Below are 19,189 nucleotides of genomic sequence, written 5' to 3'. Positions count from 1 at the left end.
GACATGTTGTATATACAGTGTTTTATCATGTTTCTATTAGAATTAGTTATGGACTATTATTGCTACCTGTGAAGATACACTGAAAATGGTTAAGTGAAAAACAAACAAACAAACAAAAAAACATCCACAAATTTATATCCTCACTGACAAAATATATATCTGTATAGCACTTTATAACCAAGAAATGTATAGCTCTATTAGTACAACTTTGAAAGCCTGACAAAGGGCAGACAGAATGAGAAGGAAAAGCTGACAGATGTGTTTGGAAAGCAGTGTTGGCCTGCCTGACCCATGCAGCTCAGTGGCTGAGCATCGGCCCACAAAACAGCAGGTCACGGTTCAATTTCGATCAAGGCATATGCCCAGATTGTAGGCTCAATCCCCAGTAGGGGGTGTGCAGGAGGCAGCTGATTGATGTTTCTCTTTTATTTATAATGTTCCTCTCTCATCAATGTTTTTAATCTCTCTATCCCTCTTCCTTCTAAAATCAATTATATATAATATATATATGTGTGTGTGTTTATTAAAGCAGTGTTGGCCAATTGAGTAAAGGAAACAGGCAAATTGAAGGATTTTGTCCTATGTTAAATGGTCCAGAAGTCCTTTAGGAACAAAACTGTGCCCTAGAAATGGAAATTTTCTTGTTTTTTGAAGGATTTTGCCCTATGTTAAATGTTCAAAAAAAAAAAAAAAAAACCCTAGGGAACAAAAACTCTATGCCCGAGAAATGGAATTTTCCCAGAGAAGTTGTAGGGCAGCATTTTCCCAAAGCGCTATTGTTAAAATTCTTTATAAAGGTTAATAGGTGTTACATGTAAATAAAAGTATAGTGAAGCAGATCTGGGAAATTTAGGTTTCATAAAATTAAACAGATTCTCTTGTGTAGGACTGAACAGCCCCTTTATTACACTAAACATTTTCTAGGTGAACAGCATTTCATAAACTCAGCTCTCTGAGGCCACAGACCTGCTCAGTTCTTGTTTTGGGAACAGTTTCTGCAGAATATACTTTGGGAAACACACTGGAATGTTGCTGGAAGTGTGCATGAGCAGGCATGAGGAGTGCCCCTTGCGGTTCCCTGTGGGGGGGTAAGTGGCCTGAGGAGGTAATAAGTTATAATGCACCTTAGCGGAAATTTCCCAAAGTGAAGAAGGATTGAGTGTCTTTGCCACTACATCTTTTGCTTTTGAATAAAAATTCATGAAGATAAATTCTGTGGCTAAACTAATCTTTGTTTTTCATATCGGAAGTATGATGTATGGAGAAGTCAAACTGGAAACTCTGAATTTGTTTTGGGTTTAATCTGTCAGGAATTTGCAAAGAAAGAGCACATAGCTCTTGGCTGGTTTTAAGGAACTAGCAAGTGAATAATGGATGGAGATTCTATTTGTATTTTAGTAGAACCTGGTGGAATTCTCAGTGTCCTCTCTCCCCTCACGCAGCTCCACTAGATTTCCTGCTCACTCTTCGCTTTAAGATGCCAACCGATTGCAAAGCAGGCCAGAGCCAGTGCCGTTTTCTGTCTTCAGTGCATTGGAGCTCTTGGCAGCACCTGCTCAGCTGTCTATTCCCTTCCCAGAAACACTTGCCTCCCTTGGTCTCTAATGCTGCACTCACCAGGTTTGGGGCCTCTTCTCTGGCACTTTTCAGTTTGCTGTGCAGGTCCCCCTGGTGATTTCTAAGTGTTTGACACCTGAGGGCTCAGCGTTGGATCCCCTTTTCCTCTTCTGTCCTTTCTTCCTCGGTGGTTTCCTTCAGTATGATTCTGCATATCCGCTGCATGCTGAGGACTCCCAGATCTGTTTTCTCCACTGAAAACCAACCAGCGTGCTCAAGCCACAGATACCTGCTCTCACGGCAATGTCTCACAGATACCTCAAGACTTGTGTCCAAAACCAGTTAATGGCCTCTATTCTCAGCTACCTCTTTACTCACTTGCCTGCCTGCTAATGGAATTACCATCCAGAGTTCTCCTCTTCCATCTCTTCTTCCATTTTTTTTTTCACCCCAACACTACCATCGTCAAGCCACCACCTCTAACTTGAAGGACCCCACTTTCCTCTTCCCTGATCTCCCCCTTTGTTCCCTATCTTCACTCAGTTATCATTGGGAACATCAGTCAGAGCATGACCTCATTTTAAATAAAGCCCTGTGAAGACTTCCCACCCTCCAATTAAGAACCAAACGGAGCCCCTTATCATGGCCACACAGGGACCTGTACAGCGTGGTCCTTGGCCCCTTCCTACCTCGTGTTGTATGGTACCCGCTTTGCTCTCCGTGCTGCAGGCACGTGGCCTATTCTCAGTCCCTTAAGCACACCAACCTCTTCCTAGAATTGGCCTCCGCATGCTGTGGCTCTTACTTGGAGCAGCTTTCTGCCTGTCCAGGGCACGCTGGCTCCTGGTCACTGGTCAGCGTCTCCTCAAGAAGCCTTCGCCAGCCGTCCGGAGCAGGCTGGTGCCTCCCCTGTGCCGGGACGTGTGCCTCTGCTCTGTTCTTTCAGAGCACCAGCCCCGTTCGTGTCGACTTGTCCTCTGTCTCCACATTTGATTGTAAACTCCTGGGGGCACAGACCATGTTCATTTTATCCACTATGACCAGTGTGTAAGAAAGTACCTATAAAATGTTTTTGTTGAAACAAAAATTGTGAGTGCCTGATTCTGAGCTAAAATATCTCCAAATGTAAAGGGATTGTTTTCTGTGTAACTTTCTTTATTCTGAGTATATCGAATATGTATGTGTCCATATTTGTGAGCTCAATGTATTTGTTTCGTTCAACAAATATTGGTTCAGCACAGTGCTAGGGTAGAGGTAAATGATAAGTAGGCTTGTGTCTTAGAGCTCATAATAAGTAGGGAAAACAGATAAGTAAACACATCATTGTTATATGGTACAATAGGTACTACAATTAAGGCTTTTACTAGGGTCATCAGAAGCACCAAATACAGACATTTTTTCAAGGGGTGCCTCCAAAGGGCTATGGCACAGGCTGGGTCTTGAAATACAGCCAGGCCCACTAGGCAGGTCAGGTGGGAGTGGGAATGCTAGAAGGACACGCTGAGGTATGGTATTAAGTGGTAGATATTAAAACAGCAGAAGTGCCCCAGGTTCCTCAGTTTTTGATAGCAAACTTTATGAGGTTGGATGGCAAGACAGCTAATAAACAAACAAACAAAAACCACTTTATCCAAATCTATTCAGTTACAGAGTTTGAGTGGGAGAGGCCGAGTGGCTATAATGAAAAAAAAATTCATGGGAGTATCAGGGCTCAAGGTCAAAGACAGGTCCAGGCAGAGAACGGCCCCTGAGTGGGCTCATGGTGGGGCTTTAGAGACACTGAAAGGTTTTACGCAGTAGCTACAGGATGAGAGTTTCTGAAAAGTCCTTCTGGTGACAGGAGAAGAGCAGACTGAGGGTGTGGGGCTGCAGGCAGGCAGGTCAAAGGCTGAAGAGCTGCTAGACGAGAGATGAGAGACGAGGGGATGAAATGGCTGAGGGAGAGGAGGGAAGGGGGTCAAGAGATTTTAAAAACACTATTTGGTGGGAAGAGGGAAAATCATTTCCAGATATCTGCTGGTTTGTAGAAATGTTGTGAAGCAGGAATTTAGAGGGCACTGATGAGGAGCCCATTTTCAGAGGAAAGATGATTCCCTTTGAAATTGCTGAGCTTGGAGTAATAGTAGGATACATATTCATAAGTGTAAGATGAATAAGACAGATAGGTACTCATGGTAGTAGAGAGCCAGTCATTACGGTGCAGTGACAGTTAACATGCATTAGTTAAGACCCAGGGGAAGCCGTGCAGACGGAGAAGGATAGCCAAGGACAGGACCCTGGGGAACGTGCATGTTTAAGGAGATGCTGCTGGAGGAGAAGTCTCTACAGTTAGGACCAGGAGAGAATCGTCAGAGAGGTGGGAAGTCAGCAGACCAGACTTTCAAAGAGAAGGACATAACTCAGAGGTGTCATGTGCCATAGGAGCACCATGTTACCAACGGGAAAGCAGTAATCCTTCCATCATAAGCAAATTATTTTTATGACTGCAGACTAGACTTACAGCCCTCACTAATTGTTTTAAAAATATATGACTAATCAAAGGAGGGGAAAGGGTGAATGTGTATGTGGTTGGATCAACTCAGTTTGGTCTCTACCTCTGGAAAATCAGCTCAGTACCCCAGCGTATTGGGATGGCAGTATATTTTCATGTAAACTAACTTGTTAACCAAGCGGGACCTATAAATACGTCAAACGTAAACAATATCGGGAACAGGTAGGACGTATGAATATGTCCTTGAAATATATGTTGCGCCCCGAGAGGGACGGTATATATTTTTTGTAATCTTTTTAAAAAAAAAAATATTTTATTGATTTCTTACAGAGAGGAAGGAAAGGGGAGGGATAGAGAGTTAGAAATATCAATGAGATGAGAGAGAAACATCGATCAGCTGCCTCTTGCACACCCCCCATTGGGGATGTGACGGCAACCAAGGTACATGCCCTTGACCGGAATCGAACCCCGGACCTTTAGGTCTGAAGGCTGACGCTCTCTCCACTGAGCCAAACCAGTTTTGGCTATTTTTTGTAATCTTTATCATTGTTTGTATAATTTATAATTTTTTAATTTGACGTGTCCATTTTTTTTTGTCGGTATTTTCTATTTTTTTGGAATTTTATATTTTCCTTTGTGCTTTATATATATAAATAAACGAAAATATATATTTCATTTATTTTCATTAAGTATAAATAAAAAATATAATATGAAATTACGTCCTCCGGGCGTGACGTACTGACACGTCCTAGTGAAAGAGTACGCGCCCGTTACAGGTTGCGTCATTAAAAAGGGAACTCCCCGGTTAACAGGCTAATAGAGTATATCTTTATTATATACCATACAATGACGTTGTATAGCATTCTGATGCAACTTTATACTGATCATACAGTGACTGTTAACATTATTTTTGTATGGGTGGCATATGCTTTTAATGTAATGTCTACTGGTATAGAAATGATGAAGGGAGCTGTGTCATCTGGAGAAGGCAGATGCCCCTGGTTCAGCCTCAGTGCAGAGCTTCCATGCTAACCCGACTTCTACGATACTAATTTACAAAAAAACACAAAAACGAATGTCAATTAAGAAAATTAAAGTGAAACACAAAATTGAGCAGGCAAGTTATTCATGCTTGTTGATATCTCTATATAGATATCAAATGTTATAACAATGAAATGTAGCAAAGGTTGGTAAATATAAGTAGGTAATTGCAGGGGCATTTGTCTGAATAATCTCATTTTGAAAGTGGGAGAAGAAGACCTGCTTGTGTATTGTATTCAGAGTTCTATGCCAGGTATTATAAATAAAACTTACCTGTAGGTGAGGGCCAGAGATGAGTAGGTGGCACGTAGGGACAGAGACAAGTAAGTGTCTGCTCTGAAGGACCTGGCCATCCAGTTGGGGACAAATGGCATTCCCTGAGCCTAACTGGCCTTATTTCTTACTCTAAGAGAACTGTTATGAGGGACTTGGAATGCTTTGTGTTAGTAAATACTGTTTATTGCAAATGGTTTTTGAAATGCATTAGAATTCTGTAATGATTTTTCTTTGAATCTGCAGGTTCTCCTGAAAAGAAAATCGAACATTTATCCCCAAATCAAGAAAATATCCCTGCAGCCCCTATGAAGAACAGAAAGACAAGCCCAGTGTCTAAAGACCACCGGGCTGGAAAGAAAACCTCCGAGAATTCATCCTTACGGGGCCAGGTGCAGAAGGGAAATGACGAGTCTGAAAGCGATTTTGAATCGGATCCCCCTTCTCCGAAGAGCAGTGAAGAGGAAGAGCAAGAGGATGAAGAAGTTCTTCAGGGGGGACAGGATTTCAACGATGACGATACTGAACCGGAAAATCTGGGTCACAGGCCTCTCCTCATGGACTCTGAGGATGAGGAAGAGGAAGAGAAACACAGCTCTGACTCGGAGGATGAACGGGCCAAAGTCAAGTACAGCGCTGGGAGCCCCGCCTACAGAGACAAACCCGGCAGTGGACCAGTCCAAGACCCGAATGCAGCGCTCCCCAGCTCGCCCTCAGTGCCCCCTAACGCAGGAGTCAAGACTCCCAGACAGGAGTTCGATGTGTTTGGCGCTGTCCCCTTCTTTGCGGTGCGTGCTCAACAGCCCCAGCAGGGAGAGCACGAGAAGAGCCTCCCTCCGCAGCCCTGCTTTCCTGCCGTGGGCCTGGAGCAGGAGGAATTTGACGTGTTCACGAAGGCCCCCTTCAGCAAGAAGGTGAACGTCCACGACGGCCGTGCCGCGGGGCCCGAAGCACAGACGCTCCCCGGCTGTCCCAAGAGCGTGGATATATTCGGCTCCACTCCGTTTCAGCCTTTCCCCACGCCCACGGGTAAAAGCGACAGCCGCGAGGACCTCTTCGGCCTGGTGCCCTTCGAGGAGATAACGGGGAGTCAGCAGCAGAAAGTCAAGCAGCGTAGCTTACAGAAGCTCTCTTCTCGCCAAAGGCGCACGAAGCAGGACTTGTCCAAAAGTAACGGGAAGCGGCACCACGGCACGCCCACCAGCGCGAAGAAGGCAGTGAAGCCCACCTACCGCACCCCGGAGCGGGCCCGCAGGCACAAGAGGGTGGGCCGCCGCGACTCGCAGAGCAGCAACGAGTTCCTGACCATCTCGGACTCCAAGGAGAACATCAGCGTCGCGCTGACGGATGGGAAGGACAGGGGGAACGTCCTGCCTCCCGAGGAGGGTCTGCTGGACCCGTTTGGGGCCAAGCCCTTCCACCCCCCGGACGTGCCATGGCACCCTTCCCACCAGGGCCTGGGCGACATCCGCGCGGACCACAACCCCGTGCTGCCCGGGTGGCCCAGACCCAACTCCCTCCACGGGTCCTTCCACAGCTCGGAGGCGCTGAAGATGGACGACTTTGGTGCCGTGCCCTTTACAGAACTTGTGGTGCAGAGCGTCACCTCACCTCAGGCCCAACAGCCCCAGGCCATCGAATTAGACCCATTTGGTGCTGCTCCGTTTCCTTCCAAACAGTAGAGACTTGTGAGAGACTCTTGGTGTTAACCCCTGTTTCAAAAAAGGATGAATAGTTTTATGAATTTGAGAGGAAATTTATTTGTATAGCTCTTTTTTTTTTTCTTCCCCTTTTTTCTTTTTTCTAAATTAAGGTCAGGAGCTGTTTGCACCTAAGGCAACCAAGAACTGCTTGATTATGTCAATGGTGGTTTGAGGCTCAGAAGATTCCATTGCTGCGCTAATGTCTTGGTCAGTTAGGCGGTAGGAAGCTCTTATTCCTTCAGCATCTTTGTTATCGAGAATGCGTTTCTTTATAGGTGGTTTAGACAACACAGCATCCATATCCTACTCAGGTAAATGGGAGAGCTGTTCCTTATTGGACTTATGGTCTGAAAGTAGGGTCAGCTTTCCTCTTGCGAGTGTTTGCAACCTTGCACAGATTCGGAAAACATGCTGGGGCAAGCAGGTCAAGACCTTCAAGTCTAAGAGCCTTCAAGTAAGGAAACATGGCAGGACCATATTTCTCTAGCAGTTTATCCTCAAACATCCATACATTTCTTTATCTCATGACCAACCCCCCCCCCCCCCCCCCCCCCCGTTGGAAGCTTGTGTGCGACATGCCTTCATGGACAAAGGACTTAATAGTGATGTAGGGAGTCATTTCAGCAACTAATTTTACTTGGGCTACAAATGCATGTCCAGTAGGTCCAACTCTCGCACGTTCTTGGATGCCCAGAAAACCCCATAGCAGGCTTCTCATCCTCTGCCGGAGAGCGATGAGGCTGCCTCTGTAAAGTCCGCTGAGGTGTACAAATCGGTAATGTGTGGTGTAACTCCGGGCTGGACTGTAGCAAACATAGCATTGAACATCCTTTGGATTTGCTCAACGGGATTTTGCTGAGGCTTTCGTACTAAATGGTACATTAAAGACAACGCTGCTTTAATGTTCTTGTACTTCCCTTCACCAGTCACCTCAATGTTGTCCACTATCCATGGGGCTAGGTCACCATCTTGACTTGAAAGGCCTCTGGTTTCCATGATGTACTCATGAATCTGGGGAACTGTATCGTACAACTGGGGAAAGGTTGCTAGAAGTAGTGACAGCATGGCTGCTGTGATACCACCTACAGACCGCTGAATAACCCACATTGGACTTGCTAGTACGGTCATAGCTGACAGGATGGCCAGTCTAGGAGGAGGAATAGCCAGAAGCTGAAGGCCGCCACCGGTATTTCCATAGAATCCGCCATTGTGTACTTGTATAGCTCTTTATATCATTCATTCTTACAATTCAATAACAAGAGGTGATTTCTAAATAAACCAAATAGCAAAAGGAAGTATCTCCACAGGGTAGTGACTCGGTGTCTCTTCCAGGCGGGAAGAGGGAGCTGCTTCGGAAGCTCTGGCCAGGGTTTCAGCTACTGACCTGACCACAGCACTGAAATCCAGGGGACGCGTGTGGCCTGGTTCCACATGTGCGTTATTTTTATACCAGAATGTCATGTCTGTGTGCCCATCCAGGCTCATTCCGGAATCCAGCATTAAAGCCAAGGCTGTCTGTACCCACACAAGCTGCCCTTGTGGATTTTTTAAGGGTCCTTCTAATTTCCAACAGTAAAACAGAATCCTGTCTTCACAAAGAATCAGAAGGTTGTTATCTGGGGAATGCAGAGATTCTAATCCTTCTACCTTTCTCTACAAAACAGAGCCAGAAATAACTGTTGTGCCTAAAACCTTCATTTTAAAAAACAAGTGCCATTAATATGGAATATCTACGTAGATGCCTAGAACAAAAACTTGAGAGATACTTGATGTGTGCAAAATCTAAAAGAAAAAAATGATATAAAAAAGAAAAAAACCCAGTACTTGAACATTTATTGTTCCGCTTCTGAATGGCTTCTTGCTCAAAACTTTTATTTTCACGTCTCTAATAAAAGAGATTATTGGAAAACTGGGAATGAGGAGATGAATTATATGGAATTTTTATTTCAGAAAAAAGAAAAGCTGTAGCTGAAACCCTAAGTTTTTAAGACGTTTTCAATGTAAAATCATGTACTTTATTAAATTACCACCTTCACCAATATTCCCCAAGTCAAGAGCGACAGTTTCCTTCATAAAGTTTGGGGTGGAGAAAGGGGAGGGTCATTGTAATGAAGTGCACAGAGCAGTGACAGCCCCCTGCCTAATGGGCAGGACTGGAGTCCTGCTGGGAACCTCTGCCCTCTGTGGGGCTGTCCATCTTACACTGGCTACATACTAGTAAAAGGTATCAGGTGATGAGCAACTAGTGTCTTAACTCTGCTAGTTGATTGTGTCTTTAGTGAAAAGAACTCAGCTACCAAATTGCTTTTTTTTTTTTTATACCACAAATCCTAATTAGAAACTTGAAATTTTATAGGAACTGTCTAATAAGATAGAAATTAAATATATGAACTAATGTGTCCAAGTATTTTAAATTATAATTTACTGTCCCCTTCCCTATCAAATTAACATGTAGAAGTTTCTGTGAAAGCTATTCACAGAAAGGGTGGAAACTCTTGTCAACTGGCACTCTCCCTAATTGCTATATTTTAAATTCTCTTTGAACCCAGTTAAAGTGTATTTTGTGAGTAATCTTATTAAGAATCTCTTGATAGTATCCCAGTTGGGATGAGCTATTTGCTTGTTTTCACAGTTCTAAACTTGGGAAGCAGCAGAGTATATGTAACCAGACCACATGTTCATTTTTATTGCCTCTCTTTTCTCTTTTAAAGCAGAAACAAATTTGTGGACTGATAGGGAAGCAGTGTGTGAGTCACAGTTAGCAGAGGCAGATCAAGCATCACATTACTGCTTAAGTGCTGCACTTTGGAGCCCGATTACCAATACTTGTCCTGTGTGTGCCAAAGGCAAATACTATGTTTGCACCTTTTTTTTTCTTTCTCTTTCTTTCTGATTCTCAGGTTGAATAGTACTGCTAATGCACATGTTTAAGTAGATGTTCTTTAAAAATTTACAAAGTAGATTCACGGGATACTTTATTTTAAAAGTGAGGAGTTGATGATTATATACAGTAAATTCATGAACTACAGTAGGTTTGTATCAAACAGAAGAAAATTTTTAAAATGAAAATCTGTTGGTTGATGTGTACACAGTACGCTTTTTTGACTGTTTTAGTCCTTGGCCTTGGTCTCTGCTAGACCTCAGGAGTTCTGTGATTTAGAAGAGGTGGTGGATGAATTAGTGTGGTCTCCATGGGATGTAAACATGAACTAGACTCTCTTTGGTACTAAGGCCTTGCTTACATTTGCTTTTATTCTAGCCCAGCCCAGGTGGCTAAGTGGTTGTGTTGATCTATGAACCAGGAGGTCATGGTTTGATTCCTGGGCAGGGCACATGCCCAGGATTGTGTATCAATACACTGAATATGTTTAAGTGACTTGGACTCTGGGTTATAATGTGGATAAATTCTAAAGAAACAACTTTGACATTGTTTAAAATATTTACATTTTTAAATTTCTTATGTCACAGCCCAGTGACTCTCCTCTACAGATTACAGTTCAGAGGAAGCACAGGATTCAATGGAGGAGGGGGAGGAGGGGGAGGAGGGGGGGAGGGGGGAGATCTTGTTGGAGGAGTAGAGCATTCCCCCAGCAGCACAGGATGAGGGTTGCCTTCCATTTCCAGTCATCTCCTCCCACTGCTGTTAGGATACACACACAGCTCCATACAGCTGACACCCAGCTCATTCCCTTGTGAGAATTACGGAAATAAAGCTCCCAAAGCATGTGAAGAAGATTGGCACACACTTGGCACACTGCACGCAGGGAAAGTTTGGCTCTATGATGGGTGATCCAATTCTTGTTAAGGGAAGGCAAGTTGAGATTATATTCCTGTCAATCAGGTGTGCTTTGTGCATGTTAAATAGTTATAACTCTAAACCTGTAATACTTGAACAAACATCACTAAGGGAAGTAAAATATGAAGCTAGCAAAAATCCGAGGCCAAAGTTATTTCTGCCCTAACAGCTTTAATCATGCTTGTTGATTTTGAATAATCTTTCTAAAAGTGGACCATTTGCTCAATTATTTTAATAGTATCACTTCAGCAAAATGTTAGGTGTTAAAGATTAGCTTTTATGGCATTGAAGAATGTATCTGTTAAGACGCAAATGTTGCTTGGTATAAATGTTGGGTGGAAGAGGAAAGGCTGGGTGTAGGCTGGATGAAAGTTAGACTAGAATATTTATACAAAAGGATCAGCCTGGGAAATGGTGTAATTGTTCCACTGACCCGTGTGTGTGTGTGTGTGTACATATTTGGGCACAGTTACATTATCGGGATTGTAGATAAATGTACCCTTTGACCCTGCCCTGCTTTTTGTTTAACAGCTATGAGTCTTGTCCTCACCTTGGTGGTGGAATACCAAGGGGAGCCCCCTCTTCTGCTCTGGTGTTCACCAGGCAGGGCAGTTTTCACTACTCAGCTGCTCTGCTTGGCTCCTCTTAGGTTTTGGTACTTCATACAGGCACTGCTAGAAGGTACATGTGTATTGGTATCACAGGTCCTGAGGAGTTTGGGTACATTAGTTTTCATACATGTAGAACGTGCAGTACACTTTTTTTTTTTTCCTTTTTAAGCAAAATTACTCATCATTTTAGGTTCAATCTTGAGCTGACAGATTTACTGTGAGAATGAGATGGCATACTTACTGTGAGAATAACATAAATGATAGTTTATTTTGAAAACTTTTATACACACTGGTGTTTATATATTAAGAGAAATATGTAAACACACATGCACATGTCTCTTCAGTAGAGTTAATGTGAATTTCTCAGTTTTAAATGGAATTGCAACCACAATCATTGCTAAAAGAACTTTCACTCCTAGTGAGGGTTTACAAAAGCCACTAAAAGAATAGGGTAGACAGGAAAATGCAATGGGTCATCATTTGGGGTGGTTTTTATTTAAAAACTAATTGTGCTATTTCTGAAAGAATTGTTTTTATTCCTAGCTCTTTTTGTGATTGAAAGTCATCTATAGTAAGCAGTATGGTAATGAACTACTTTTTAATTGCTGGCAAACAGCTTTAAGTGCACTTTCTTTGATTACATTTCCATTTTTTGTTAAACTTGAATTTTCTGAAGCCTTTTATGTACCACTAAGCAAATAACTTTTATTAAGCCTGATTAACATCTTTATTATATTTCTAATAGTTACAAAACGTACTTTCTATGGTAACTTCAGATATAGCTGGGAAACTGTTATGAGATAGAACCAGTTGCTTTTATTTTCTCCCTTTAATTAAGCACTAACTGATTTTACTACTTTGCCTTGACATTGCTTATTATTGATTGAATTCTGTCCCCCATTCTCTTTGTTTTGTTTGAAATTTAAAGTTATTTTCTTACTGTATTTATCATACCTGTTTTAATAATCTGCTTTCTTTAAATGCAATAAATCTCAAATGGATTGCATATTCTTTATAATCAGTGACTTTGGAGTTGTTTATTATTTATCTTATTGAAAAATTTGGTTGTAAACTTCTATTCTCTTATTTCATTCACACCACAGACATTAAGCACTTACTATGTACCAGCTAGTGAAAGAGAAAAATGAATAGAATTGGATCTCTGGGTTCACAGTTTAGGATTCAAATAAGAAAACCCATTTTGACATGGCATTTTTGCCACAAAAATATTTAATAACACAATTTCTTCAGGCATTACGATTACAGATACTTAAGATGAAGATGAAGCAAAAACGTAAGACCTTGAAGTACCTTTTGAATATTTGGCATAGTTTATGTATTATGTTTAATTTTTAAAACTTTAAAAACTGGTAACATACATAACTTAATTTGGTTAAATAAAATATTGTACTCCTTGGTTATGTCAGAAAAGAGGCTTTTCAAGAGAAAGAGAATTTGCTGGACTCACTTCGGCATCAGTGTCGCAATATGTATTATCTGAGGTATTTATTCCACAGCCTGGAGTCTTTAGAGAGGTGGCTTTTGGAAAGGTTTATCTTGTCTGTTATGAATGGGCTTTTTTGTTGTGGAAGTAGTAACATTTATCTAAAGTTATGTGGAAAAATAAGGCCTTTGTGTCTTTTTAATAAATGGTACAAAGGAGCAAAATATCACAAATTAGAAGTTATATAAAAAAAAAGAACTGTGGAATGTACCATTGTTCAAATTCAAAGTTAAAGTTAACTTCTTTAGAGACAAATGCATGCCGCAACTGGAGCTGTCTGTATTGAACAGCCAGTCCCTTTGTAGGGAAGTTCGGCTCCAGCATCCTGTGAGGTGTGGTGAGCAGTGTCATATGGAAGGCACGAGCGTTTAAAAAGATAGTTCACTTTTGCTTCAGATGCTTGACACCGTTGAAATTACAACTCTGTTCTGTAGTGTTTTTTAACCCAGTTTTATAGAGTAGTACTAGACCCTGTGTGGCTATCAGTCCTGCCCTCTGAAGACGGAAGTTTTACTCTTTACCTGAGACCCCTCCTGCTACCCCATCTCCCTTCTGAAAACAGTAAGTTTCCGTTTTGGATCATTATCTCCCTACCCTGCTGAGGACGTATGGTACAGAGTTTCAGTAGCATCTGTGCCTCTCCCATATAAGCAGTTATTGTGATAACGCATGCAGAACTTCTGCCCCTTGTCCACTAGCTGAGTTGACTTCATGTTCTTGGACGGGTGGAATGACTGAAAGTGAGGATTTGGGGTGAATGTGGATCCATGCACCTCAGCAGCTGGCAGGCATCAGGAAGGCAGGCGTGGCCCCTTGACATTTAATACAGGGCAAAGGGTATATCTAGGTAGGTACCTACCTGCCAAACAGGTACAGCTCTATGCCAGTCAATCACAGCCTTAAAATCGGTTACTTTGTCCAGGTGGGAGTCATAAGGTGTGACAGATATTCCCTGACTCTTCATTCCTGGTTCTAAAACATGATTTTGAGACTGTTATGTATTATAAAGAATGAGGAGCAGCACTTAATATATATAGTAAACCAGTTTATTTACATAATACGTATTTTGCCATGCAGCTTGTGAATTGCACTCAGATGAATAACAAAGAAGACAAGCACTAATCTTGCTATTTAAAAATGCCTTATATAGAAAGATAATTGTCTCTTAAATGAGTTAACTACAATCTTATAAGTCACTATAGACAATTTAAAGCAGCCATGGGTAATCTTAAAATGTAAAGTCTGTCAGTAAAGCGCTTTAACATAGGTAATATTAAAAATTTAATAAAATCAGTAAAACAAAAATAACTTAAATATACATTATTACAAGGCTCAGATTTGAAGGCAATTTTTACATAGTCATTCTTTAATGTTAACAGTGCCTTAAAAATTTTGCCAGTAGTGATGTGCACACAGTAGATGGTCAATAAATGCTGACATACAGAAGTGTTTATAGTTGACAGCAATCCACATTCATTCATTTCTATGTTACAGTAAATACACCATAGTAAAGATAAGAATGAGAAAGGACAACTTTCTTATAATATTTAACACTTTCATGAAAAGATGAAATGTTTACATGGTATAATTCTTACAGTCAGACCCTTTATACTTGAAAAACAGTTTTAAACACATTATGTTCTTTTTATTTATTCAGATGACAAGTACTATAAACCATACACTATAACAAAAAATCAGGAATATTTTTAAAAATTAAAATAAAACTTAAGGTTTCAATATGTTTTTGAGAAGATTTTATAACAAAAATGATACCAGACCTCAAATAAGTAGACTTCTTCGTTTTTAAATTAATTGTAAGTAGTGTATTTTGTTTGGCAAAAATGACAAACTATCTATTGAAAAGAAATAATATCAACCGGCTGCTGGTGTGACTCATTGATTGAGGGGTGAACTATGAACCAGGAGGTTGAGGTTCAATGATCGGGGTATATGCCTAGGATGCAGGCTTTGTCCCCTGTGCAGAATGCAGCCGACTGACGATTCTCCCTCATCATTGATGTTTCTATTCCTCTCCCCCTCTCCTTTCCTCTCTCTGAAATCAATAAAAACATTTTTTTTTTTAAAAAGCAATAATATTCATGTAAGCCAATAAGGGAAGTTTTAGGGAAAATGTATCCTATTATCATTATACCAAAATCTTATTATTTAGCACATGGATCCAATTTGTGGCCTTATGAGCCCCGCTGGTGCGGCTCAGTGATTAAGTGTCGACCTACCTAGGAACCAAGAGATTGCTGGTTCATTTCCAGGTCAGGGCACACTCCTGGATATGGACTTGATTCCCCCAGTAGGGGACATGCAGGAGGCGGCTCATCGATGTTTCTATCTCTCTATCACTCTCCCTTTCTCACTCTAAAAAAAAATCAATAAAATATATATTTTTTTAAAAAAGTGTGTCCTTATGAGATAAAATTGTCATCTTCAAAGAGCAGTGTTCCACCAAAATACAGTGTGTCGTTGGCCCTCAGGGGAGAAACTCTTTTCACTGAGATAGCAGCGTGGGAAATTTATATTACAAAAACACTACACTGAAAAAAAACACAAAATTTTATAGATGCATAAACTGAGGCACAGTGAAGTTAACATTCCTAGTATCAAGATATACAAATGGCATTTTGGGAATAAGCTTTACCATTAACACTTCTGATATTTAGAAATTCCAAAGTTCTGAAGACATACCAATATTTAAAAGAGCTCTGTCAACCTATTAAGAAACCTGGATAATATTCCAATAACCCACATGTTTTTATGAATGACTGCTTTAAGGGATTTAACAGGCATATGAAAAAAGACCAAAGAACAAGAGTGTTTTATTGTATGATAGGGCATTGAGAACTTTTTAAGTATATACAACAAAATGCAAAATTAATGTCTCAGGCCCAAATATTAGTATGTATCAATACTCTTGAGTTATCAATACAATGTTAACACGTGCATAAACAGAGAAAGACCACAGCACAGGTGAATAATCTGCCATCAAATGGGTCATCTGCATGACTTTGTTCTAAGGCTTAAGGTTCATTTCAGGGTCAAGACCCGGCCATCTAGATTTTATGGCCTTAAAAGTAGCACCCATATAGCTGGGAAACTCCCCCCCCCCCCCAACCCCCAAACCCCGCGCCTCCCCTAATCCTCAGGGAGTCTAGGATTGCAAATTCAGAGGTGAAAGCTTTTCTGCTGCAGGGATTTTGGAACTAAATATCTGCACTCCACTGGCAAAAGTTCAATTATTATATAAACTTAAACGATATTTGAAATTAAAAAAGCTTCAATGGCTGATTAGTTGGTTATCAGATCATAGAATTTGTCACCTGATCACATAGCTTGCAATGCCATTCTTATCTGATGGGAAATGACAATGCAAGTTCTCTTCTCAACACCTCTTTCAACTTAAAGAAGAAGAGGTTTAAAATTTTTGTTCCAGCAAGCTAAAAAATCCCATGTTCCTAGGGAGAAGAGAACCCACGGCTAACGGCAATAACAGCGCATGTGCCAGTTTCTCACAAACCATGTATTCAAAGGCTAGTGATGGTTCAAAATCACTGTCCTAGCCTATGTGCAGCACAGGCTGTCACAACCCTCGCCTTGATTAGGCACTTGATCATCTGTAAATATCTTCTATCTAAGTATTCACACAGGGTGGCCCCATTTCATAATGGAGGTGAGCCCTTCCTACGGAAATTAAGCTGGTGGAAGTAAAATGAATACTGTTTTGACACTGGTTTCACATTCATTGCCAATTAATTTTCACTTCCTGTACAAGGAGCAAAATAGTAGTTTTAAGGGCTTGCAAAGCAGTTACTATTACAGCTCCCGATGTATTTTTCCATTTTTTAGAAGGTATTACTCATGATATATTAAATAGGAAAAGGAAGAACTAATGGGGATCTTAGAAATATTGGGGTATACAACTCCCCGTTATATATTGCTTAACAGCCAAACACACCAGGTAGCTAAATATACCTGAATTCACAAATGGGAGACATAGTCGGGGCAAGGCTTGCTGTGTCTGTACTGCATGACGTACACTGTTGACTGGTGCCACCAATATAACATCACTACTGCAAGGATATGCCAGATTTGGTGGCTCGATCCGAGGTAGTTTAGTTGTCCTGGAAAGGAAGGTAGAGAGAAAAGAATATTGGTTATAATATTTTGACATTAGAATAAAAATAAAGTTTATCTCTGGCTTTGGAAATACAGCTCTATAGCAAAAAGATTTTGGTAAGCCTCAAAGCTCCAAGAAACTGATTTGAGATTAACTGAGACCCAAATATTTTTAAAGAAAGGAAGGATTCATATTTGAGACTAATTTTAAGGTTTTATTCATAAAATAGTACACTGGTGAATTTTAGAAATACTATTCCAAATGTGCTTTCAACCATCTATTTTGGTTAATTTCAGGAATTTGACCTTTAATCTCCCTTGTGTCACCTTTTATCTGATGAAGAAAAGACACTGCATGAGAGAAGCAGAGGAAACCCATGCTCCGATCATGTGAGTTGGCATGAAGCAGATGCACTGCGATGTTGGCTCTAAGTCTGCTAGGAGCACTTTTATTTCAAGCAGCCGTGCAAGGAGAGAGCTCATATCTGCATCTTGAGCTATCACACTAATGAAATAATCTGCAAAATGTATTAGTGATGGGTTAATTAAGGTTGGTTAGTTCATATACAACTTAGGAGAACTATTTCTCTTAGTGGTTAAATGTTAAATTCCAAGGAGATTACATAACATGTGGGAAGCTTCTGGAAAGATAATAAAATGAAATCCAGAGTTAAATAACTTTTTCTTGTAAAGCAAACATCTCTAATCTTTTTCTTTCTTTTGTCCTTACCAAGAAAACCAGTACACTATGTAGATTTTAAAATGCAAGTCAATAGAAATATTTCTGTAGGGGTTTTTTTTGCACCTTTTTGTGTGTCATGGACCCCTTGACAGTCTTATGAAATCTATACATTTATTTTTTATTTAAAAAATATATTTTATTGATTTTTTACAGAGAGGAAGAGAGAGGCATAGAGAGTTAGAAACATCGATGAGAGAGAAACATCTATCAGCTGCCTCCTGCACACCCCCTACTGGGGATGTGCCCACAACCAAGATACATGCCCTTGTCCGGAATGGAACCCAGGACCCTTCAGTCCGCAGGCCGATGCTCTATCCACTGAGCCAAACCAGTCAGGGCTATAAATTCATTTTTAAAAACCAAGAATACCGAGGATTAAAAAGAAAGTTGATTATGTTGTTACACAAGTATTGCAGAACTACAATACTAAATCCTATCCATGGACACCTAAGGGATGCTTGAATTCATTAAATACATTGTGATGTTTATATATTAAAAATTTAACCTGAGCTGAAAGGAAGTTTTTAGGTTTAAGTTTTTTTTCTTTTAAAAATATTTTTATTGATTTCATAGAGGAGGAGAGAGGGAGTGAGAAACCAAAACATCAATGATGAGAGAGAATCATTGATCGGCTGTCTCCTACACACTCAACATGTGCCCTGACTGAGAATGGGTCATAGGTCAATGCTCAACCATTGAGCCACTCCAGTTGGGCAAGGTTTAAGTTTCTTTGATTTCACAGTATTCACCCACCATTTCGTCACCAATGCACATGGCCAGACAAGGTCCTTAAGCCTCGCATCTGTAAACATCTGAGACTGTCACTTTTATCTGGAGACTTTCCAGGGTTCCCACATCACTGCTCAAAGGTTTCTATCCTGCACCAACATTAAGCCACATGGGCCACATTTTGTGTCAAGTTCATCTAGCTGGAATGTTAAGTTACTTAACATTTGACCTTTTATAAATGTCTATATTAGACAATTGGGAACTCCTGAGTATTTTAAGGCCTACCAATGCTGGAGAACGTTCATGGCTTAATTTTCTACATGTCTGTGATGAAGAGGAAACGCTTTTCAAAAGAACTATTGATAAAGTGATACAAACATGTATTTTACCAGAACTGTTTTCTGAGGAAAATTCCAGCCCCGCTTGGAGGATGGGTGGTCTCCCAATTCAGGGACATGTCCTAACTACGGTCCTGAATCCTAACGTTTATTTACAACACTCAGGTTCTTCTTCGTGTTCCATTCTATAAAACTCAGTGCTGAGAGCAAAGTGTACAGAGGAAAGTTGCAGGTTCTATGTTCTATTCATTCTCTTCTTCCCCTGCACACGTGAGC

The 19,189-nt window shown here is 40.8% G+C and overlaps 2 protein-coding genes across 4 annotated transcripts in view; one reads left to right on the top strand and one right to left on the bottom strand.

The window, feature by feature from the left end:
* The window catches only part of BMP2K (BMP2 inducible kinase), a gene marked incomplete at its 3' end in the record, with an annotated part of 115,878 nt that extends 108,834 nt beyond the window's left edge, over positions 1 to 7,044 (top strand). For both annotated transcript variants that reach the window (XM_084880846.1, XM_084880845.1), the window contains one exon: positions 5,609 to 7,044. In XM_084880846.1, coding sequence (XP_084736972.1) covers positions 5,609 to 7,044 — 1,436 coding nt within the window. The remainder of the gene's footprint in view (positions 1 to 5,608) is intronic.
* PAQR3 (progestin and adipoQ receptor family member 3) overlaps positions 6,965 to 19,189 on the bottom strand; it is a 28,610-nt gene continuing 16,385 nt past the window's right edge. Inside the window, exons 6-8 of one of the 2 annotated variants that reach the window (XR_014795083.1) lie at positions 16,961 to 17,109; positions 13,836 to 13,948; positions 6,965 to 7,074 (exon numbers count right to left, since the gene is read on the bottom strand). Coding sequence is in view for 1 of the 2 variants with exons in the window: in XM_084884629.1 (XP_084740755.1) it covers positions 16,967 to 17,109 (143 nt within the window). In the remaining variant the exon portion in view is untranslated. Of the gene's footprint in view, positions 7,075 to 13,835; positions 13,949 to 14,008; positions 15,350 to 16,960; positions 17,110 to 19,189 lie in introns of those variants that run through there. The other variant, XM_084884629.1, reaches the window with a different exon arrangement.

This window comes from Pipistrellus hanaki (genome assembly GCF_964339955.1).
Source record: "Pipistrellus hanaki genome assembly, chromosome: 1".
NCBI classification, from domain to species: Eukaryota; Metazoa; Chordata; class Mammalia; order Chiroptera; family Vespertilionidae; genus Pipistrellus; species Pipistrellus hanaki.
Note: the sequence above shows the minus strand (reverse complement) of the source record. Positions and strands in the feature narration are given on the sequence as shown.